Source organism: Miscanthus floridulus, chromosome 9 (genome assembly GCF_019320115.1).
Source record: "Miscanthus floridulus cultivar M001 chromosome 9, ASM1932011v1, whole genome shotgun sequence".
Taxonomy (NCBI): domain Eukaryota; kingdom Viridiplantae; phylum Streptophyta; class Magnoliopsida; order Poales; family Poaceae; genus Miscanthus; species Miscanthus floridulus.
Genome location: NC_089588.1, coordinates 16,508,579 through 16,533,031, shown reverse-complemented (window position 1 = coordinate 16,533,031; position 24,453 = coordinate 16,508,579). Strand labels below are relative to the sequence as shown.

Sequence of the window (24,453 nt, the reverse complement as noted above, 5' to 3'; positions counted from 1 at the left end):
ATATCCTTCAATATTTCAAGTTGCAAGTGGATGATTATGATGCTATCAACGATGATGAATTGAAGGAGCTAGTTCAAAAGTGGGCTATGAAGAAGATGGCCACACAATTTCAGACTTGGAAGAAATCCCTATACACGATATACGTTAAAAAGAACCTAACGCCCAATTTCAATACTAGCGGCCCGCTCGTGAAGTTGAGGCCCTACTAGAATAATTTTGTACAGTACAAGACATCAGAAGAGGGTGAGGAACGGGTGAGAAGGAACCAAGAGAATGCCCGACAAAGCGGGAATCTCAAAAGACCCGGCCAAAATCGGACTATGACCGCTCTCTCACCAAGTCATTTGAGGCGGCGCAGAAAAAGACTAGAGCAGGGAAAGGTGTTGCACAACTCGAACAATAATCGCAATAATTAGTCCTCTTGTCATTCATAATGAATATGGTTCAAACTTAGACTTACCGGACGTCGATTTTGAGGAACTGGTTCAGTTTTACGAGAATACTGGTTTGGACCTTGCCCAAGTGCTCGCTGAAGGACCATCTACTCCGAAAGTGGATCCTTGGAAGAAATTTAAACATGGAAAGAGTCTATACAACCCTAAGGCCTTAGGTGAACTGGGTACACAAATGTACCTGTTAAACAAGTGGTACATGGCGGCGTGTGAACGGGGAGAGAACTTTGTTTCTGTTAGAGTTAGAAACCAACATTACTTCCGTGGTGATGACGTTATATATGTCTAGTTTTTAGAATTACACCAACTATGCCACTGAACTCTCTCAATAAAAGTCTCATTAGCTGCTATTGTCTGTAAGTGTGATTATTTTCTACTATTAAAGTGTATATATATATATAAAGCTACATGCATATATATATTATATATCCTCACACTATATTTTTATATATGCAGATATGAGATGACAGAACTCAGAAAGAGAAAGGATAATGATGTTGGTTTCGTTGATCCAAATGTCGTATTCAAACACCCTGACCCCCTGCCTCAATGGAAAGCTGAACTCGAGAAAAATGTCATGAGGTTCTTAGTGAACCAACAAAACAAGGACATACTCTTCCCCTACAACTTCAAGTGAGTGTTAAATAATTAATGTCGATTATATGGACATTTGTTCAATTATTTGCTTACTAGCTAAGCTATCTCCCATATATATATGTTGACTGTAGTTAATGTCGATCATATTTGTGTATAAAAACATATGCAGCAATCACTGGATATTGATGGTCATCGATATGGCCAATAGTCGGTTGAGCATCTTAGACTCGTTAAAAAAAGAGCAAACAGAGTACCAAGACATAATATATATTATCCAAGAGTAATTTGGTCTCTCTAGCAACTATATATACCCCGATCTCTTAACTGCAATAATTATTAAAGGCCAAATTAATTTTTTATTTTATTGGGCGCAGTGTTTGAAAAAGTTTCATTGAGGAACACCACATGAAACATTGCAAAGCGCCACTGGATGTAATCGCACACAAAGTAAGTACTAGCTACATTTATATATATATAATTTAATTAACACCATACATGCTTTCAATTCACTGGATCTTTTTTCTCATAAAAGTGGGTTCTGAGGCAAGAACAGGGGAACAACCACTGTGGATACCATGTTTGCGAGTTCATCATGGCGTACTCAAAAAGAACTCCTAAAGAGAACCTCAAAGTACGTTATATAAATATATTCATATATTCACAATTTCTTTTATTGCTCATATGTATAACTAATCACGTGACCAACACACATATTCATATATATATTAATACTTTTCCTTTAACTTTTATTAAAGACTCTATGGTTGAAGGAAAAAGCTATACGACATGACCAACTGAAAGCAATTCAAGAGACCATAGTAGGATTTCTTAATGACTAGGTCCCAAACCCCGCTGGCGAGTTCTACAATGACGTGAACGAAACATAGAAGCCAAACCAGATGGAGTGAATTTGTTATCCCAAGGATATGATAGAATATACAATGCAAGCTTTATTTGTAATATATATATATATATATATATACATATATATATACACACATATTATATGTATATAAAATAACATACAATATATGTATATGCATGTAATATATACGTTAGTTTCATACTTTAGTTTGTACAAAAATGTTCGAACATTATAAACGTGTAGAATACGTATATTATTAGCAGCGTAGAATGCGTATTCGAAAACCTATTTGAAAACCAAAACGAATCATCAATTGAAAATAGAAACAAAAAAATAAAAAAAATAAAACCTTTAGTCCCGGTTGGTAATACCAACCGGGACTAAAGGGCCGGCCCATGTGGCCAGGCCGGGAGGCCTAGTGGACCTTTTGTCCCGGGCGCGAAACCGGGACTAAAGGAGGGGCCCTTTAGTCCCGGATTCGTGCTCCCGGTTCCAAAACTGGGACTGAAGGGGGTTGCGAACCGGGAGTACAGCTCATTTCTCTACTAGTGTGATCAATACGGAGTCCGATTAATCTAAAAAAATAGGGAGTCTGATTTCATGACGTATTCGGTCGCGTCCTTCGTACCTCTTATATGTGACCCGAACTCATATGACTCATGCCCATACGAGTTAGAATAACTTTCGTCTAACGACAATACGGAGTGTGATTCCTATGCATAGGTCTCGTTGCAACGTATGGGCACGTTTGCTAGTATATAATCAATTGCTAAAATAATCAATACTATCATCTTAAAAGGCACTTTGAACACAAAATTATTGATGCGAGTTTTATACCCTAAATATACATATAACTTGATTAATAGTTGTCAAAGTTTATAATATTTTATTTTTCCTCTGATCTAATAGGCCTATCATTCTGGATGGTGGGAGTACTTCGTTAACTAGCTAGCTTACACCATTTCAAATTGGCCGGTACTACTTTTTCCCCGCCGTAGATAATAACTAGCTAGTTGACACCGTTCTGCAGTGGATTCTATTTGGAATCTTTCAATTTTTCTAAAATACTTTTGTATTAAAATTACAAAAGGTATACATTTGTATCCTTTCATTTTTAAAAAATAATACCGTTTCATCTCCTGAACTTTCAAAATTCGTACACTCATAAGATGATTTTATCTTTGTAGAAGAAAACTAAGACTTTGTTAAGAGACATTTTGTAGATAAACGACTTTTAAAAGTCATCTGCCCCCTAATAAACAAAATTCCAACGCCACACATCTTTCTTGAGTTCTTTTTTCGAGAATTGAGGGACCTAGGGCATCTGAAAGTTTTACAGATTTCCAAATAGATGTTAGAAGTCAAGAACGACTCACTTTGCTTGTATTTGTTACCATAACTGCTATATTGAAATAAAAAATCTTTTGGAATGCTATATTTGAGTTTTCAAGAATTTACTTGAGCATGTATGCTAGAATATTATATAAGATAAAATACTACTTTAGGTAGCAGCGCGTGTGTTAGACGAAGATGGTATCAACTGATGATTACTGGTTGGCCTTTTGTTAAATTTAGGTCATGGTTATGGTGATGAAAAGGACAACATCTATCTTTCCCCTACCATGGCTGCCAGATTGCAAACTAGCAACCTGCAGTGATGGACCGATAGTGAATATCAGTTCGTAGTAGTTAGGTACTTTGTTATCTCTGGATATTTTATTACATATTCAGTTCTCTGATGTCCAATCTAGAACTACATACGCAATATGTTATGTTTGTCTTTTGATTCCTGCTAAAGGGCCATTCTATCCATTTCCTCTGTTTTCCACTGCACAACCATCTTATGATATGAGTGACCTCACTCTTTTGCAGCTCCTGGCAACGCATAATGTTAAGAATTCAATGCTCTTTTGCAGCTCCTGGCAACGCATAATGTGAAGAATTCAATGTCATCATGTTGTCATTCAAATACAAATGTGTGCGGTTTGCTTGAAGGCAAAATGTTGGTGAAGTATAGTTTGGATCTGGAATGTGGATCTAAGAACATCAATGCCATTCAAATACATATGTGAATAATTTAACATGTCAGCCTGTTGTGTCATATTCTTTCAATAGCACTGGTGCCTTGTGATGAGTAAGCTTTGACATAAGTTAATTGGGAAGTTATAAATTAACAGAATAGTAGATAGATTTTACCATTTTGGGATAGAGATAGAGGGTGCATTGGAAAAAGAAAAAAAGGTGCATTGAAAGAAGATAAATGTGCATTGAGAAGTGAGAATAACAACTATTTTAGGACAACTGAATACTATAAGATCAAGCATTTTGGAATAGAGGGAGTATGTCGTTTTGACTTTTATAGATACATATTTTTTTTTGCCATGTACCTAGATATATGCTATGTTTAGATACATAATAAAAATATGTATCTGAAAAAGCCAAAACAAACTATTATTTGAACGAAGGAGTACATCATAACAGGCAGTGATTACTTTCTATGTTCATAGTATATGAATTCCTAACATTTGCAGGACAAGTCTATTACTTCTTCCAATATGCAAAAAAGGGTTGCCCTAGGTTGAAGATTAAGGGCCATTGAATTGGTTTCCAATGTGCAGAAAGAAGAAAAAGAAAAGCCCAAGCATGTATGTCATTTCAAATGCAAACATGCATGTCAAATACGCCCTCCTCTAAAGAACAAAAATGTCTTATAATTTAGATTACGTACTTTCTATATTCATAGTATATGAATTCCTAACATTTTTAGGACAAGTCTATTACTTCTTCCGATATGCAAAAAAAGGTTGCCCTAGGTTGAAGATAGCCAGAAGTCTTACAATATATATATTTTATGGATTTTTGTAATCCGATTCTGGCTATAACCTCTTCCTAGGGCACGGTTCAACCACGACCGTATTGCGTGCGCTTGCACGTCCACGTCGTGGCCTGATTAGTCTTTGAGCTGGGCTATATTTCTCTTGCTCCCCGTACGGCACTAACTGAACCGGACAGCTCTGGAATCAGGAGCGACGGCCCGGCAAGTCACAAATCCTTTTCTAACTCGTGGGCCGGTCGATTGGAATCCAGCGGGCCGCATGTATATGTTGGAGTTTGTATGGGCCTGGTCCATGAGCCCAACAACTCACTCCCCCTCTCCTCGGGCCGCGGCGCCCAACGCCACGATGCGGCACCCCCTCCACTCTCGCCGCCGCCGCGGGCGGCGGCATCCCCACCGGCCACCACCACCACCACCTTCCCTTCCTTCGCCCCCTCCCGGGTCTCCTCCGACGCCGACCTCCGCAAGTACGCAGGCAGCGCGCTGCTGCTCCTCGACTGCGGCGCCGCGACCTACTACTCCTTTCCGTTCCCTGCCGACGCGCTGCACAAGAAGTCCCGTTCCGGTACGCGCCGCTGCCGGAGGACCTGCACGCCGTATCCAACTGGAGGCCTGGAGCGGCACCACGAGGTCTATGCCCGCGTCCATCCTCCAGCCATTTTCGCTCTCGGCACTCGGGGGCGCGCTCGCCGCCGCGAGCTAAGTAAAGCTCAGGCCGGCGTCGCGCTCATAGACAACGTGCTTGACGTTGATGCACAGAAGAAGACCGTCACGGTGTAGGCAGGGATACGTGTTGCGGAGCTCGTCGACGCGCTCAAGGAACACGGACTCAGGCTGCAGAACTTTGCGTCCATTCGGGAGCAGCAGGTCGGAGGATTCATTCATTCAGGTCTGTTGCAAAGAAATGTCCACCTTTTAAATTTCTTATTCCAAGCTCCGAGGAGATGTTTATCTTTGTGCCCTAAATTAAGAACGCTAACAAATTGAAACTAGAACAAGTAGGCGATTTCTCTGATGTTGGATTTACCACTCAGTGAAATGTGTGAAATTGTCTAGAGATAGCCTGTTGATGGGTTTGAAATGTGTGTTTCAGAATCTGATGGTCCTTTTACCAGTAGATAAGTAGTTTCATAGGGTCCTTCTGTACTGAGAAAGCTCTTCTCATCATCCTAATTCCTGAGAACTTCAATTGTAGCCGGTCCCAGTATTCCTTCACAAATTGTACAATTGTGACTTACCGAGTTCAGGCCTATTCATGATTCAACACAGGTTGGTGCACATGGCACTGGTGCAAGCTTGCCTCCGGTTGATGAACAAGTCATTAGCATGAAACTGGTTACCCCTGCCAAAGGGACAATAGAATTATCAAGGGAGAAGAATCCTGATTTGATCTATCTTGCTTGCTGCGGACTTGGTGGCCTAGGTGTCATCGCAGAAGTTACTCTTCAAAGTGTAGAAAGACAAAGACCTCAGCTTGTGGAACATATATTCATTTCAAATGCAGATGAGGTAAAAAAAAAACCACAAGTAATGTCTCGTGGTGTCAATCATTACGTAGCTATATTATTATTTTCCCTATGCAGTTGTAATATCCTCAGACTTCTTCCTTTCTCCCCTTATGCAGGAAGTGGCTCTCCGAAAACAAACATATTAAGTACTTGTGGATTCCATATATGGACACAGTTGTTGTTGTCCAATGCAATCCTCACTCAAAGTGGAGAACCCCAAAATTGACACCAAAATAAGGAAAGGATGAAGCTTTACAGCATGTTTGGGACCTTTATTGTGAGTCACTGGAAAAATATAGGTATGTACACTTGTTATGGTTTGATACCCCAAATTTGAATGCTTGTGGTGTTCTCTTTGTAAATGTTCAGGGCAATATTTGTCTGTTGAGTTTTGGCGAAAAACACTTCCTCAAAATATTAGCAAAAAAACTGGAAGCTTTTACTAAGAATTAATTTTACAAAACTACAGATATTCATGCCAAGCTATTAAGGAGCCATAACACCCCAGACCAGTTTCAAAAACCTATAACATTCTCCATTCACCCGCATGTCAGGCACACAAAGCCATGTGTGGGTCCACACACATAACTTGTGTGGCTGTCTGGCTGACATGTGGGTCTAGTAAAATGTTGAACGTCTGTGAAATTGCTATCAGGTAGTTCCTTGATACTTGGGCACAAATAGTTGTTTTATTGAACTAACTCATTATAGCTTGAGCAGTAGCACACTAGCACATGTATATCAAGCTGATACTATTGTGAGATTTTGATTTTGGTGAGCAGATGCTACTATAGTACTTCTTGAGTCACGAGTACCTCAGTTATGGCATGAAAACTATGAAGACCAAAGGCTTATGTACTATTAAGGATACTTAAGCACAAATATTTTTTTTCCCTTCATGATGCTAAATTTTTTTAGCAATGCACTATCAAGGATATCTTATATAACATACAACTTTCCTTAAAGCTAACACTAGTAGAATAGAAGGAGAATACCTAGAAGTTATAACAGTGCTTTTTCCGCAAACAAGCCAGACTTACAGATAATACAAACCAACTACTCAAATTACAACAGTGCTTCAGAAAATATTATAATAAGTTATATCTGGAAGCCTATCCAAAATTCCAAAAAGTATGTACAGTTTGTGACTTACCGCCTGTGACCGGAAGGTCCCGGGTTCGAGTCGTGATCTCCTCGCATTGCACAGGCGAGGGTAAGGCTTGCCACTAATACCCTTCCCCAGACCTCGCACAGTGCGGGAGCTCTCTGCACTGGGTACGCCCTTTAGTTTGTGACTTATCCTTTTATGCTCATGTCCACAGGTTTTACAAATCTTCTATAGAGAAGCACCAGATCACTTGTTCCACTAGCTCATCCATTACTCCTTTCAGCCATTTCGCGACACCTATGGACACTACGACAAGAACAACAATGTATACAGAAACTCCTATCACTAATGCCAGGATGTAAGCAGAGGTCCTCACTCTCCTGCAGCTTCCGGCAGCATACGCACCCATGAGGCCAAACAAGTTCAGTATCATGGCGGTGTGCAACGCCAAGATGGCCTGCTTTGCTCTGCATACTCGCTTGATTAGGAGTAAGACCATAATCACAAGAGACGCCATGAAGGAAGTTGCATTGCAGTAGAAGAAAGCCTTGTAACGATCTGGATGGCTGCTCCGAAGGACCGGGTCACCGGCTACGTGACCAGTTTGGCCATCATCCCAGAGGCCACCGGGTGGGTTCATGGCGGCTTCGTAGGTGACAGTCGCTGCAAGTGCTGCGAGGAGCAACAAGTATTTGGGCAGCTTTTCATACCAGAGATCTCGTGGCCCTCCATTGTTGGCAGCTCTATGCGGCAATATGAAGCCAACTTCTCCCTCCGTTATGTCGAAGAAGGACAGGAGTCTCTGCAAGAGACCCTGAACTGACTCTGACACAACCAGAACAACTTGGAGCGTGATGCAGACTAGAACTGCAAAGACCAGGATGAGGACATATATGGATGTGGATACCTTCCTGGAGCTCCCAGCAGCGAATGCACCCATGAGCCCAACCAGGTCAAGGATCACGCACACGCTGAGCGCGTGCGACTGTATTCCTGTCGCCGAAAGCTTTCTGTTCACCAGCAACATGATGATGGCCAGAGATGAGACGAAGGCGGTTGCATTGCAGTAAAAGAAAGCCATGTAGCGACGTCGGTAGTTGTCATTCAACACTGGGTTGCCAACGACATGGCCTGTCTTATTCTCTTGCCAGAAGCCGCCAGGTGGACTCAAGCCTGCCTGGTAGGTGAGGCTGGCTGCAAGAATGGCAAGGAGCAGCAGAAGCTTGCGCCTCTTCTCCAGTTTCCACTTCACGTTCTCGTCTTCCTCTGCCGGCAGCTCAAACAACTTCTTGAGCCATCTGGGCACAGATTCCTCCAGCTTGTCCCTCACATTTTTCCTCCATGTCGCAATATTTGGGAAGACTTCTAACATGAACACCATAACATGGATGCCAACGTACATGAACACTGGAATGACAAGCACGGAGACATACACGGATTTGGACACTTGCCTGCAACTTCCGGCAGCATAGGCGCCAATCAGCCCAAGAAGGTCCATGATCATGGAGACCTGCAATGCACAGTACTTGATTCCTTGGGTGCTGAATATATTGCTGAGGAGGAGGATAAGTATAACCAACGACGCGACAAAGGCTGTGGCATTGCAGTAGAAGAAAACCAGATATCTCCGTGGATACGTGTTGTGAAGCACTGGATCACCGGCTAGATAGTGATGCACACCATCAGCAGCCTTTGCTTGCCAGAAGCCACCTGGCGGGTTCAGCCCCGCTTGGTATGTGATGCTCGCAGCAAGGATTCCGAGCAGAAGCAGGTACATGCGGGACTTCTGGAGAAGCTGGTCAGCCTCGGCGGTTTCCTGTGGATCATGCACTGCACGAACCCGGGGATCCTGTGACTCGATCTGGTCCAGTTTCAGATACCTTTGCAGCGTGTCTTGGACGTTATGGACCCAGTTCTCCACAGGCTTGCAGAAGAACACCAGAACCTGAAGGCCGATGTACGACAGAACAGCAACCACCAGGGCAACGACATAGATGGATGTCTTGACGCTTCTGCTGCTCCCCACGGCGAATGCACCGGTGAGCCCTATCAAGGCCGCACCCGTGCACACCCAGAGGGCACATGAGCGGAACCCGTGATGAGTCACGGTCCGGCTCATGAGCAGCATGATGACCACCAGAGATGCCACGAACGCCGTGGTGTTGAAGTAGAAGAACCCCATGAAGCGGTCCGGGTGGTGACCACGGAGCATGGGGTCCCCGGCGAGGTGGTCGTCGTCCTGGCTGTCCGACAGGAACCCGCCTGGCGTGCTCAGCCCGGCCTGGTACGTCACTGTCGCGACGAGGGTCGCGAAGATGAGGAGGTACTTGCGCGAACGCTCCACGGTCCCGCGCTCTTCGTCCGGCATCGCGTCGTCCACGCCGGTGCCACGCCTTCTCAGGGTGCACAGCGCAAAGAGCAGGACGTGGACGCAGACATAGGAGGAGACCAAGGCCACGAGGGCGACGACGTACACGGACATGGCCAGCTCCCTGCAACTGCCAGCGGCGTAAGCGCCCATGAGACCGAGCTGGTCGAGGATCATGGCGGCCTGGAGCGCGCGTAGCCACCCGCGGTGGCGGCTGAGGGATTGCATGAGGAGGAGGTTGATTGTGACGATGGAGGCCACGAATGCGGTGGCGTTGAAGTAGAAGAAGGTCTCGTAGCGGCGGGCATAGGTGACCTGGAGCACCGGGTCGCCGGCAAGGCGTGCGCCAGCGCTGGAGCTGTCATTGTCGGACCAGACCCCGCCCGGCGGGCTCAGCCCCGCCGAGTAGGTGACGCTGGCCGCCAGCGTGGCCTGCAGCAGCACGTACTTGCGCAGCTCCCAGAGGAAGCAGGCGTCCCTCGCCGTGGTGACCATTCCGGGAGGAGGAGCGGCCGGCGCCGGAGCAGCTGGCCGGTTGGGGTCAACGTCAACGAGCTCAGTCTCTCCGCGTCTGGAGCTCGGGGACTGCGGCATGTTTTCTTGGAAATTAAAGCTCCGATGAGCACGTCAGTGGAAAGCGGCGGTGATATAAGCATTGAGCTGCACCGCGTGGAGGACCGGTGACCGCGTCGGGATCGCGTCGTCGCGTGGTAGATTCCAAGAAAAAGAAGTAGTTTGAGCTGAGGACGCTTACAAATTTCTTGGACATCCGCATCCCAGTGCTATGTTGTTTCTTTGTTCATCTATAAGATGTAACTATCTCGGATCTTTCGCTGCATTTGCATATTCTTTTGTCCAGATCGTATGTAAAATGAAAGCAATTCTGTTTCCTATTAGTGGGAGGAAACTTTCTTTTTCGGAGTTTCCATGGCCTCTGCTACTGGTGGTCCAAATAATATCCCTTTCGTTAGACTGAACGAAATGAACAGTGAATGCTACTACGTCACAAGTGCAGACGCTGGGTGTAGTGTAGCGCCCGTAGCTGCGCGGTCGGGGTCAGCATCAACAGCGGCTATCCGGGAACTTGCCCGGCTACGTACGGGAGTATTTTTTCTTGGTAACTCGGAGCACTTTCGGTGACAAAAATGGTGGTGCTTTCATGGCGATACGCCGAGTGGAAAATTGTAGTCATTCCTGGAAAACAAAATTTTATGATTTTTCAAGCTAAAACAAAATTTCTATGAATTTTCTAAGAGTAAGCCAAATTTTATGATTTTTAATTGCATTATTTTTCACGTAAAAATATATGGATATTTTTTTGAACTTTTAACTAATTTTTTGGATTTTTAAAAAAATATACTTCTAGTTCGATTTAACTAGTTCGATTTAACTCCCTGAACTTTTAACTAGTCCGATTTGACAGTCCCTGAAATTTTATTCAAATGCTTACTATGATCTTCTCTATGCAAATGTGTCTTTACTTTCTGTTCTCTTACTGGATAATCTCCGAAATTTCCTCTTGCTTAGAAATTGAACTGACATTATGAAAATAACTGTATTCTTGAAAGTGCTGTATCCATTTTGGATTAAGTTTGTCCCTACACCATTTCTGTCTGAGTCTGTCCTCTCCTTCCCTAGATGTTCTTCCATTTATTGAACCTAATGCTGAAATAAGAGGTGGTTTCAGTTGAGAGACTTGTATTTACCTCATGAGTGATACAATTAGTATTGTTATGCTTATGCTGATAGTAACATGTGCAGTAGCATCTGCTAGCCATTTTCAGCTGAAAAGATGGTAGTTTGTGGGTGCACCTGCTAGTTTGTTCTTCTCTTAGGACTTTACTTGCTTAATTACTCTCAGAGGAAGATTTTTATTTCTATGTAAGACATTTGATGGATGTTTTATGAGTTTCTGTGATTGAAATTAAGAAAGGATGTTTTCCTTGCCCTTTCACTAGACAAAACGGCGATGAAGTGTAAATTGGGGCTTTTGTGGCTGCTACTTAGGTGCTGTTTGGTTCGATCATTTATGGACGTGAACCGATCACAATGTGAAGTTGTGAACTGATGGCGATACTTTATGTTTGTTTCACCACCAACAGGATCCTATAGCAGGGTAATCAATCCCACGCTTCAGTATGTCGCTTACGTCCGAATCGATCGGCAAACCATTCCACTCCCACCCGACTTGTTACCATGGCTGAACCAAACAACATACGTAATCAACAATTTCTTTCCCATTCCAGCGGCAGAAAGGTTCTATTTCCGTTGACATTACCTTTATGCAACCGAAAAGCACGTTAGTTAAATTAGTATACAAATATAGAACCTTCAAGCATTCAGTTCCTTTACTTTTACAGACGTGCAGCCAGACGGACCTCAGCTACTTAGATCCCACAAATTCTCTGCAGCTATAAAATGTGTGATCAAATGCAGTCATAACCAAAAGGTGAGAGTCACTGAGTGCTGCAGCACATATGAAATGTTCTAAAGATGACTTCGTTGACAGGAAAACAATTAGAGAGTGAATTTTATTTTGCATGGATAATACAAAATAATATAACGATCTTATTTTAAAGAGCTTGTATAGTTGAAATCCAACATCAGCCAAACAAAATGTCTCTAGCAATCGAACATCAACCTAATTTGATGGGACCTATTTCATTCATCCTAATGTTTTAGTTAATTGGTTGGCTGGTGCGTGGCACCCCATTATCAATCCTGTGTGTTGTTGGGACTTGAAACCATTTTATGGTGATTTTTCTGTGTCCTCAAGGAATCATCAAGGCTGCTTTTGCAACTCCATATGTTTATCCTCCTTTGTATACCTTCTGCAGTGTCTCTGAATGGACTTCTTTATAATTTTTGTAAATTCCTTCAGTCACAACTTTGTATTGGGTACCTATTCAGAGTTTTCTGGTGGAGTTCTATGAATTTCAGTAACGTTGTTCTGAATGTTTCAGAAATTTGGCATGCTTTGAACTTGCTTGTGTCTCTTCTCTTCTTACTGCCAGTATTGTTTGAAAATGACTCACATTTTACATTTTAATCTAGAATCACACCCAGGCAAAGAATCTGAAGATGTATCATTTATTTGGGGAAAGCAGGATGCATTTGTCATCACAAAGAATCATTGTTATGGAAACATATATTGGAGGATGGACCACATTGGAATACTAAGATGTTGGTAAACACACTTTCATAATAACATTTTGCATCTAATCTGAAATATGGTAAGATTATTCAGGTCAGCATATTCAGAAGACTTATGCAAAGTCTTTTCAGTTGTATGAATGTTCAGAGCATTTAGAACTCTGGATAATCAGTGTGTATCAATATTCGGTGCTGTGTTTACACTTGAAAGTGTTAGTTTCATAATGATTATTAAGTCCTTTGTAACAAAGGTCACTGTGCTGTGCTGTGTTGAACAAAGGTCGGATGAACAGAAAATGTCACTATTTGCATGAATGATGAAGTAAAAAAAGGATGGTCGCAATATAACTAAAGTGAGAATATATACTGTGAAATTGCATTAAATTATTTTCCAAAATGCAAAAAAGGGGTTGCCCTAGTATGATGAAGTTGGCCAGACTTTTACAATATATATTCTTCATGAATCATGAATTTTGTAATTCAATTCTGACCGCTACTTCGATTTCATTTCTAGGGCAAAGTCCAAAGGCGACTGTGTGCGTTTGCACGTCCACAGCATTGCCTGCTTACTGTTTAAACTGGGCCGTATTTCTCTTGATCCGCTGTGCGGCGTTAACCAAACCAAACAACGCAGGAACTACCAGCAACGGTCCGGCAAGCCACAAATCCTTTTCTAACTCATGGGCCTGTTGACTGGATCATATGGGCCATGAGCCCAATCACCCCACCTTGCCGCCGCGCCCAACGGCACGCACGATGCGGTACATCCTCTCCCGCCGCGGCCGCCTCCCTAGCGGCCGTATATATACCCACCGTCCACCACCTCAACATCCTCCGCCCCCTCCCCGGTATCCTCGGCTTCAGCGCGGCGACCTACTACTCCTTCCCGTTGCCCGGCGATGCGCTGCACAAGGAGGCCGTCCTGTTCCGGTACGCGCCGCTGCCGGGGGACCTCCACGGCACCCACGAGGTCCACGCCTGCGTCCTGCTCCAGACGGACTCGCTCCCGCATCCCGGCCCTAGTCGCCGTGCACAAGGAGCGGTGCAATCTCAGGCCGCTCGGGTCCCACAACGGATCGCACTCACTTGGCCGAGATGGTCGGCCTCCAGCTCATGGGCAAGGTGTTCGACGTTGATGCTAAGAGGAAGACCGTCACCAGTGCAGGCAGCGATACGTGTCTCGGAGCTCAAGGAACATGGCCTCACGCTGCAGAACTTCGAGTCCATCCATTCAGGAGAAGCAGGACATGGGGTTCGTTCATTCAGTCTGTTGCAAAGGAGTATCAACCTTCTTGTTTTCTTATTTAAAGTTCCAAGGAACATGGTTTGCTGGATGGAATCAAGTTTTCAGGCGCTAGTAGTAAAGGAGCTGTGAAGAAATGCCACAATCGATCAGTCAAATTATCTGTCTCTAAAAGATAATGGGCTAGATTTGGATGCCTACCTAATGTGCAGGAAGTGGATTTCCGAAAACAAACATATTAAGTACTTGTGGATTCCATATACTGACACAGTTGTTGTCCCATGCAATCCTCCCTCAAAGTGAAGAACCCCAAAATTGACATCAAAATATGGAAAGGGTGAAGCTTTACAGCATGTTTGGGACCTTTATTGTGAGTCTCTGAAAAATGCAGGTAGGCACACTTTTTATGCATGGTTCGATGATACCCCCAAATTCAAATGCTTACTATGGTCTTCTCTATGCAAATCTGTCTTTACTTTCTGTTCTCTTACTGGATAATCTCTGAAATTTTCTCTTGCTTAGAAATTGAACTGTTATTACGAAAATAACTGTATTCTTGAAACTGCTATATCCATTTTGGATTAAGTTTGTCCCTGCACCATTTCACTCTGAGTCTGCCCACTCCTTCCCTAGATATTCTTCCATTTATAGAACCTAATGCAGAAATAAGAGGTGGTTCCAGTTGAGAGAGTTGTATTTATCTCATGAGTGATACAATTAGTATTGTTATGTGTATGCTGATAGTAACATGTGCCGTAGCATCTGCTAGCCATTATCAGCTGAAAAGATGGTAGTTTGTGGGTGCACCTGCTAGTTTGTTCTTCTCTTAGGACTTTACATGCTTAAATCTTAATTACTCTCAGAGGAAGATTTTTATTTCTATATAAGACTTTTGATGGTTGTTTTACGAGTTTCTGTTATTGAATTAGGAAAGGATGTTTTCCTTGCCCTTTCACTAGACAAAACGGTAATGAAGTGTAAATTGGGGCTTTTGTGGCTGCTACTTAGTTAATTAGTATACAAATATAGAACCTTCAATCATTCAGTTCCTTTACTTTTACAGACATGCAGTCAGACCTCAGCAACTTAGATCCCACAAATTCTGTTATTGATCAAATGCGTTCGTTCATTCAGGTCTGTTGCAAAGAAGTGTCAACCTTCTTGTTTTCTTATTCAAAGTTCCAAGGAACATGGTCTGCTGGACGGAATCAAGTTTTCAGGCGCCACTAGTTAAGGAGATGTGAAGAAATGCCGCAATGGATTAGTCAAATTACAGCAATGGCTCTAAAAGACAATATGCTAGATTTGGATGCCTACCTAATGTTCAAAAGATACATTTACAAAGATAGTAATTACAAGGCTACAACCTTCACACCTGTGACTTCCCCTTCTATGCTCTTGGCGTCAGGTTCTACAAATCTTCTAGAGAGAAGCACCGGATCAGCCGTTCTCTCATTTCATACATGACTCTTTTCACCCATTTTGCAATACCTATGGACACGACAACAAGAACAACAATGTATGCGGATGCCCCAACCACCAATGCCAAGATGTAAGCACTTGTCCTGACTCTCCTGCAGCTCCCGGCGGCATAGGCACCCATGAGACCAAACAAGCCCAGGATCATGGCAGCATGCAGTGCCAAGATCGCCGACTGTGCGCTGCTCACTCTTTTGATCAGGAGCAAAACCATAATCACCGGAGAAGCCATGAAGGAAGTCGCGTTGCAGTAGAAGAAGGCCTTGTACCGGCGTGGATAGGTGCTCCGAAGAACCGGATCACCAGCTATGTGGCCAACTTGGCCATTGCCCCCAGACCCCACCGGGCGGGCTCATGGCGCCTTGATAAGTGACAGCCGCTGCAAGTGCAGCCAAGTATTTGGGCAACTAATCAAACCAGGGATCTCGTGCCTCTGCATCAGCAGCTGTATGCGGCAATATGTCCTCAGCTTCGTCCTCCGTTATGTCAAAGAAGGACAGGAGTCCCTGCAAGAGACCCTGAACCGACTCTGACACAACCAGAATAACTTGGAGCGTGATGCATACTAGAACTGCAAAGACCAGGGCCCAGTTTAGTTCCGAATTTTTTTGCAAAATGCAAATGTAGCGCTTTGTTATGAACGACGTATAAGAATATGAAGTAAAGAATCAAGCCACAGAGGAGACACACGATTTAACGTGGAAAACCCCTCCGATGTGAAGGGGAAAAACCACGGGCACCAGCCAGCAACAATCTCACTATCTCAAGAGTTTTGGGTTACACGCCTATGGCGGCTTACAAGAGAATCAAGTCTCCACGAAACCCTAGCAAGGGTGTATATACCGTACCGTACCGCGGGGGGCTCCGCCCCCCCACCCCCCAAACACAGGGGCGAGACCCGATGGGCCGGCTTCAGACTCCGCTACGCTCCGGCCCAAGCCTCCGGCGACGGGCCTCCGCTTCGCTCCGTCAGAAGCCTGGCCTATATCCTGGAGTGAATTTGGAACAACTCCAACAACGCTTTCGTTGTTATTTGGTAATTAGTGTCCAATCATAGTCTAATTAGGCTTAAAAGATTCGTCTCGTGGATTTCGTCTAAACTGTGTAATTAGTTTTATTTTTTATTTATATTTAATGCTTCATGCATGCGTCCAAAGATTCGATGTGACGGGGAATCTTGAAAAATTTGGCAAAATGAAGTGGAACTAAACAGGGCCCAGGACGAAGACATATATGGATGTGGATACCTTCCTGGAGCTCCCTGCAGCAAAGGCACCCATGAGCCCGACCAGGTCAAGGATCACGCACACCCTGAGTGCATAGGACTGTATCCCCTTTGTCGAAAGCTTTCTGTTAACCAGCAGCATGATGATGGCCAGAGATGCAACGAAGGCAGTTGCATTGCAGTAAAAGAAAGCCAGGTAACGACGTCGATAGTTGTCATTGAGCACTGGGTTGCCGACGACATGGCCAGTCTTGTTCTGTTGCCAGAAGCCGTCCGGGGGACTCATGCCGGCCTGGTATGTGAGGCCTGCTGCAAGAATGGCAAGGAGCAGCAGAAGCCTGCGGCTCTTCTCCAATTTCCATTTCATTTCCTCATCTTCCTCCTCGGTCTGCGGCTCAAACAACTTCTTGAGCCATAGCCATTCGGGCACAGACTTCTCCAGCTTGTCCTTCGCCATTTCCTTCCATGTGGCATGATTTGGGAAGACTTCAAGCATGAACACCAGAACATGGATGCCGACATAGAGGAACACTGGAACCACAATCAATGAGATGTACACGGATTTGGACACTTGCCTGCAACTTCAAGCAGCATTGGCGCCAATTAGCCCAAGAAGGTGGGATCATGGCGACCTGCAGTGCGTAGTACTTGATTCCTTGGGTGCTGAATGTGCTGCTTAGGCGGATGATCAGGATAACCAGCGATGCGACGAAAGCTGTGGCGTTGCAGTAGAAGAAAGCCAGGTATCTCCGGGGATAGGTGATGTGACGGACCAGATCACGGGCAAGGTTGTGATGCAGACCATCAGTAGCATTGCTCTGTCGAAGCTGCCAGGTGGTTCAGTCCCACTTAGTCTCACCAATCACCATGCTCGCTTGAAAATTTCAAGGATGCGCCTGCGGGATTCATTCACCTACAGTTTGTTAAAAGATCCTAAGGATGCATACCACAAGGGCATCATGTATTATGTTTCGAGACTATTTCACTGGTTTACCCCTAGGAAAACAATGAGATTCCCAGGAAAAGTTAGATTTCCCTTCGGTTTTGAAACAACACTATTGGGAAATGAATTTTCCCTAGGATGACTAATTTTTTCTAGTGAAAGAATAACCGTATGGAAACACGTGGACAACACTATGTACGCGACATGCACTGGCGATGACACACTCAGTAGGCATCCACACGGATAAGCAGCGGTTGCTTGTGCCGGCCACGGCGTGTCCCCACCCAGAGGAGCGGTTTCCATTTCCAGAATTACTTCTTTTTTCTTATGGATTACGCAGGAGAATTACTTCTTTTTGTTGCTTTGCAATAGTTAGTATATGCGGTTTGCATAAGAGCATCTCCAAGAGCCTTCCTAAAATCTACTCTATAAATCATCATTTGGAGAGTCATTTGAGTAAAAGTTGTTTTCTATATCTTTGTATTCTCCAACAGCTTATCTATATATTGTGCGCAGTCTAGAGAGCCATCATCGCTCTTCATTTTTGGCTAGCGAGAAATCCGGAATAGAGGATATCTATATTTGGATATCTAATTGAAGAGTCTATTGGAGAGTATTTTTTCATCAAAATCTCTTTTCCTATAAACTAGGAAAGATATAAAGAGTCTCTTGTAAATGCTCTAAGCCACTGCCTATGGAGATGTATTCAACCCTGTTTGTGCAAATCTGGCCTTGCACATTGGCAGTTATAGGAAGTGCCAAGGAAGTGCCAATGGAAATAGCATTTTACGTATGTTTAATGGTTGTGGTTGGTTCTGTAGAAATAAATTTTGAGTATTTCGATCAATTCGTTTATGAATGAAATGAAACCTCACTAGAGATGATGGCCTTGGTCATATTGAATCGACACTTTTGTTTTACAATGATGCGATGTCTTGTTTGAATGATGAAAGGCGTTTGCTTTCAATTAAGTTTTTTTTAGCAATGATGACAACTAATTTGCTGAGATTGCTTGGATGGTGTTGGTTAGTTGGTCACGATGAGTTGAGCGTGAGACTTATATTTTTGTTTTGTCATCAAGGCCCTGGTGATAATCGAGCGCACTTCATGTACAAGGGCAGCTTTGCTTTGGCATTCTGTCATGTACAATCACAGGGAGAGAAATATGGGGGAAAGTTCAATATATTCCATATTGTAATGTTTACAAAGGATACCGCCTCGTTAAAAAACCTCATACCTTGGCACCCTGCTAAGGGTTTCCCCTATGAAGAAAAAGAAAGTTTAAACAAAATTACAACTCAAATTTGAAAAATATACATGTAATTCTGATTTTAGGCTCTTGGTCCATCCTCTAATGAAGAGCAATGTTTCATCAAATACACACAAGCAATGGTAAACTCACAGATCACTACGATGACAGTTTATTATTACGCTATTTAAATGCTAAAATGCCAGATAGTAAGGCCAGTCGATGTAAAAGACAAAAATATTGCAAAGCCCCTAAATCTTTTGGATCTCTCGAATATGAATGAGCCACCGAAACTCATTCCATCGGTCTTCAAAATCTGGGTGCAGAGTATCCATATCCATTACAAGCTTCTTGAGGGAACTAAGGAATTCAATACCTTCAGGGATGAACCCCAACTTTGGCATTGACATAAGATGCAATGCTTCAATACAAGGAATGGCATCTTTTTCGATCTTCAATAAGACAACATCATGCATATCCTTTAAGCAAAGGGTCTTGAGGTGTTGGAAGCCTCCTGCACGAATGACAAAATTTTGCTCACTTTTTACTCTATTAAGGCACAAGTACGTTAGGTTATTTAGTGATGCCAGTGTCCACAGTTGATGAGCTGGCACCAGCTTATCTCGAGGTAGTTGAGATTTCCTCCATATTCCTGGAATATTGGACATTGAAGCATCCTGGTTTCCCAATTTCCCTTTACAATCAGCCTCTTGAGCTTGTTTGATGTTGGTCTGAGATCTTTGAAGGACAATTCTTCTGTTTCACTACACGCAGAAAGAGTCAGACTTGAAAGATGGTAGCTTTGACACAGCAGCAAAGAGTATTTTACATTGATGGTTGCTTATGTTATCAACGGACAAGCTTCCAAGTTTCATCAGTTTCTCCAGTTGGTCTGGCAAATCCTTGCTTGCTTCCACTGTCTCAAGAGTTTGCAGGTCTTCGAAGATTGATAGTGCTCTAGGTGCAGCTACTCCTCTAATAGATCTGAAATCCATCTCTCTTTTCATCAGAGTAGTCAGCGATTTTTTTTTTTGGAAAGGACGGCAAAAGCTTTGCCGCAAGTTTTATTAGACGACAGAAAGGGTGGGGCGGGGCGGGGGGAGCTGTACAAGACTTTACAGAACGCAGCCGAGAAGTAGCTGCTACCCAAGGCCAACCCCCCTGACATAGAACAGAAGAAACCAGCTACTGAAGACTACTGAAAACAGCGCAACACAACTGAAAACAGCTGGAACCACCTCCAACCGGGGGTTGGCCAAGGACCAGAAGACCAACAAGAAAACAAGAAAACAAAAAAATGATAGGAACTGCTGCACTACTGAGGTTGTGGTTCGTCATTCCTGGGGGCCATTGCCAACTGATACTGCAAAATATCATCCTTGCAAAGGCCAGCAACTTGCATTGGGCTAAGAGAGCTGTTTCGAAAGATCCTTCTATTTCTCTCTTTCCAAATGTTCCACCAAAAGTAGATGAAAATCCCGTCTACCTTCCTTCTTTGATTTCTGTCAATTTTCCGTCGGCATCTCCACCAATAAGTATGTAGGGAATGTTGGCCAGGAACCACGAGATGGATCTCAGATCTAGATCGGATCTGGAAAGCCAGAGGGCAGCTTGGCCTTGGCCGCTTGTTGGAATTGAATATGCAATTGGATGTTCTTTACAATAGCACTGCCCCTGCTTTTATGGGCAAGGGGCAAAGGGCATCTGCAGAGAGCATCTTCTACTTTCCTACTTTACAGAAAAGTAAGATACAAGTGTCGACACTAGGCTTATCTATCATTCTCCCCCTAAGCCTTGTGCCGAGCACTGAAAGTGATCTGCTGTAGCCCAATCCTCTTCCTCATCTCTTGGAACTTGAGCTTTCCCAGTGACTTGGTGATGATATCAGTCAGCTGATCAGTGGTGGCAGTGTGGCTGGCCTTGATGCTCCCATCCTCCAAGTAATCCCTGATGAAATAGTACTTGATGCAAATGTGCTTGCTTCTTTCATGGAAGATAGGATTCTTGGCCAGAGCTAGAGCAGACTTGCTATCCACCTTCAGCTCAACCACATCCACATTTCTGCCGAGGAGCTCTGCCAGCATCCTCGACAGCCAGAGAGCCCGAGTTGTTGCAGTGGTGGTGGCGATGTACTCAGCTTCACAGCTTGAGAGGGCCACCACCTTCTGCTTGAGGGACTGCCAGCTGACCAAGCAACCACCGAGGAAGAACATGTTCCCGGTTGTGCTCTTGTTGGGGTCCACATCACCGGCGAGGTCACTATCGCAGTAGCCGAAGAAGCGCGCTGTGTTGGGGGCCCTGCCATAGTGTAGACCATAGTTGAGGGTGCCCGCCACGTAGCGAAGGATGCGCTTGATGGCCTGCAGATGCTCCATCTTGGGCCGCTCCATGAACCGGCTTACATACCCGACGGCGAACGCAAGGTCCGGTCGGGTATGGACCAGGTAGCGCAAGCTTTCGATTAGCCGCTGGTAGTGTGTGGAGTCGACCTCCTCCGCCGTGCTGTCCCGACTGAGCTTAAGCCGCTCCTCCATCGCTGTGTGGGCTGAATTGCAGCCCGTCATGCCACCGAGCTCTAGGATGCGCTTAGCGTAGTGGGTTTGGCGGAGGGTGATGCCGCTGGGGTCTTGGCGCACTTTGACGCTGAGGTAGAAGTAGAGGAGGCCGAGGTCGCTCATGTCAAATTCCTTCTTCATTTACGCCTTGAACGCCTCCACTCTGTCTCCTTCAGCGTTGGTGATGATGAGGTCATCGACGTAGACGCCGATGAGCAGGACAGAGCACCCGCTGCCCCGCCGATACACCGCCGCCTCATGCGCGCTCTGCTAGAAGCCCATCTTCTTGAGCTTGGCGTCGAGCTTTGCGTTCTAGGCTTACGGGGCTTGCTACAGGCCGTAGAGAGCCTTGCGCAGGTGGTACACCTTGCCTTCTTCTCCGACGACGGCGAAGCCCAGTGGCTGGTGCACGTACACTTCCTCCTTGAGGTCGCCGTTGAGGAAGACGGATTTCACGTCCATGTGGTGCACCCCCACCCCTCCTGAGCTGCCAGCATGAGAAGGACATGGACTGACTCCATGTGTGCCATAGGGGCGAAGGCGTCGTCGTAGTTGATCCCCTCTTGCTGGATGAAGCCGCGCACCACAAGTCACGCCTTGTGCTTGATCACCGCGCCCTGCTCATCTTTCTTGAGCTTGAACACCCATTTGAGGGTGATGGGGCGGTGGCCGCTGGGCAGTGGTACCAACTCCCAAGTGCGGTTCTGCTCGATGGACTTGAGCTCCTGCTCCATCGCCGCTCACCACGCCAGATCACCCTGCGCTTCAGCATAAGTGCTCGGCTCACTGGCGTGTGTCAGATGAAGTTGGGTGAAGAGCCGCTCTGCCTGTCCTGAGGCAGACTGGTCGTCGAGGATGTTCGCCATCGTGCGGTACAACAGAGGCTCATCATCGTAGTAGGCATCCAGGCGGTCTTCATCATCCTCCAGCAGAGTCACGAACTCGATCTCAGACTGCCGACCAGTAGTCGAGGCAGGAGATATCGTGCTCGGGGGACAAAGATGGTGTGGTCGGATCGGCTGCTGGTGAAGTTCCTGTAGTCGCCGACCAGTCTCCGGTGGTCAGAGTGGGTGATGGAGTGGTCCGCTGCAGTGCCGATGTGGTCTGCTGCGAAACCTGAGTGGTCGGCTGGGTTGCCGACGAGCTGTCGAGCACTGTCGATGAGCTTCGACCGCCACCGAGGAGTTGCCGAGCTCCCCCAGATTAGGTGATGGTGAGAGCAGTGGAGCTGGCAAAGTGGTCGGTGAAGCTGGTGAAGTGGTCGATGAGGCTGGTGCAGTGGTTGGCGAGGCTGATGCAGTGGTCGACGCGACTCCACCCATGCATACTCAATGGTGAAGTCGCGCACAGCTGTCACCGATCCATCATCAGCCATCTTGTCCCATGCCCAGCCGTGACCTTCGTCAAACACCATGTCGCACGCCACTCGCACACGCTGTGTCACCGGGTTGAACACGTGATAGGCCTTAGCCCCTTCAGCGTTGCCCATGAAGACCCCCGGTGAGCTGCGATCATTGAGCTTGCCGACATGGCCGAGCTCCTTGACGAATGCCAGGCAGTTGAACACACGCAAATAGCTTACTGTCGGCTTGCGCCCATGCCAGGCCTCATACAGCGTCTTGCCATCGAGCGCCTTGGTTGGTGAGCGGTTGAGCAGGTGCACGACGGTCATCACGGCCTCTCCCCAGTAGATCTCCGACATGCCCCGCTGCTTGAGAAGGGCATGGGCAGTGGTGACCACTGTCTGGTTTCGGCACTCGATGACGCCGTTCTACTGTGGAGTGTACAGCGTGGAGTAGTGATGCTGAACCCCCTAGTTGGTGTAGTACACCACAAACTTAGCCACCGTGAACTCACCGTTGTTGTCCATACGCAACACCCAGAGCTTGTGGCCGCACTCCTTCTCGGCAGCTGCTTGGTGGCACTTGATGGCATCCGCTGCTGCCGCCTTGGTGTCAAGCAGGACTGCCCACATGTAGCGGGACACGTCATCGACAAGAAGGAGGAAGTAGCATCGTCTTCCAGGTGTGGCTGGAGTCACTGGTCCACAGAGGTCGGCGTGCATGAGCTCTAGCTTCTGCTTGGCACGGAAATTCGCTTGGCGGGGAAAGGGGAGCTGCCGCCGCTTGGTGAGGACACAGGTGTCGCAGAACTGCTCCACATGGTCGATCCACGACATTCCCTACACCATCTCCTTGTTGCCGAGCAGCTTCAGGGCCTCGAAGTTGAGGTGCCCAAAGCGCTCGTGCCACCGCCATGCGTCGTCATCGCAACGGGCTGCAAGGCACATGGGTTGCGCCACCTGCACATGGAGAACATAAACGTGATTTGTGCCTCTGTTCACCTTGGTGAGATGTCAGCAATGGTGATCCTAGATGCGCAGTACCCCATGCTTGATCTCCACGCGTGAGTCATTCTCATCCAGCTGTCCCAAGCTGATGATGGAGTTCCTTAGCGCGGGGATGTAGTAAACATCGGTGAGCATCCGGTGCTCGCCGGTCTTGGTGGCGAAAACGACGAAGTCGACACCCTTGATCTCGACGGTGGAGGTGTCCCTAAACTTTATGGAGCCTCGCACGCCGGAGTCCAAGTCGGAGAAGAACTCACGCCGACCAGTCATATGGTGGGTGGCACTGGTGTCAAGGTACCAGCCGTTGATCTTGTCGTCGCCAGGGCCGGTGCCGAGGAAAGCGTGGGTGCGCAGCTCATCAAGGTGAAGCAGGGTGGAGCCGACCGGTGAGGGAAGGGGAAGGCTTGAATTTTTCTCCTTCTCCCCTATTTCTTGCCGCAGCTCAATGCACTCGTGCACCAAGAAAAGGGGATGATCCTACCCTTCTGCTAGCGCGACGTGGGCTTCCCCACCGCGGCATGG

General features: G+C 45.8%; 1 protein-coding gene and 2 pseudogenes across 1 annotated transcript; 1 reads left to right on the top strand and 2 right to left on the bottom strand.

The window, feature by feature from the left end:
• The first annotated feature begins 5,096 nt into the window (after positions 1-5,096).
• LOC136479328 (L-galactono-1,4-lactone dehydrogenase 1, mitochondrial-like) lies at positions 5,097-5,872 on the top strand (annotated as a pseudogene).
• A 1,711-nt stretch (positions 5,873-7,583) lies between these two features.
• On the bottom strand, positions 7,584-11,051 carry LOC136483485 (uncharacterized). The gene has a single exon (XM_066480568.1). The coding sequence runs from the start codon at positions 10,326-10,328 to the stop codon at positions 7,584-7,586; it is 2,745 nt and encodes a 914-aa protein (XP_066336665.1). The 5' UTR covers positions 10,329-11,051.
• A 4,330-nt stretch (positions 11,052-15,381) lies between these two features.
• LOC136483481 (uncharacterized) overlaps positions 15,382-24,453 on the bottom strand; it is a 257,753-nt pseudogene continuing 248,681 nt past the window's right edge.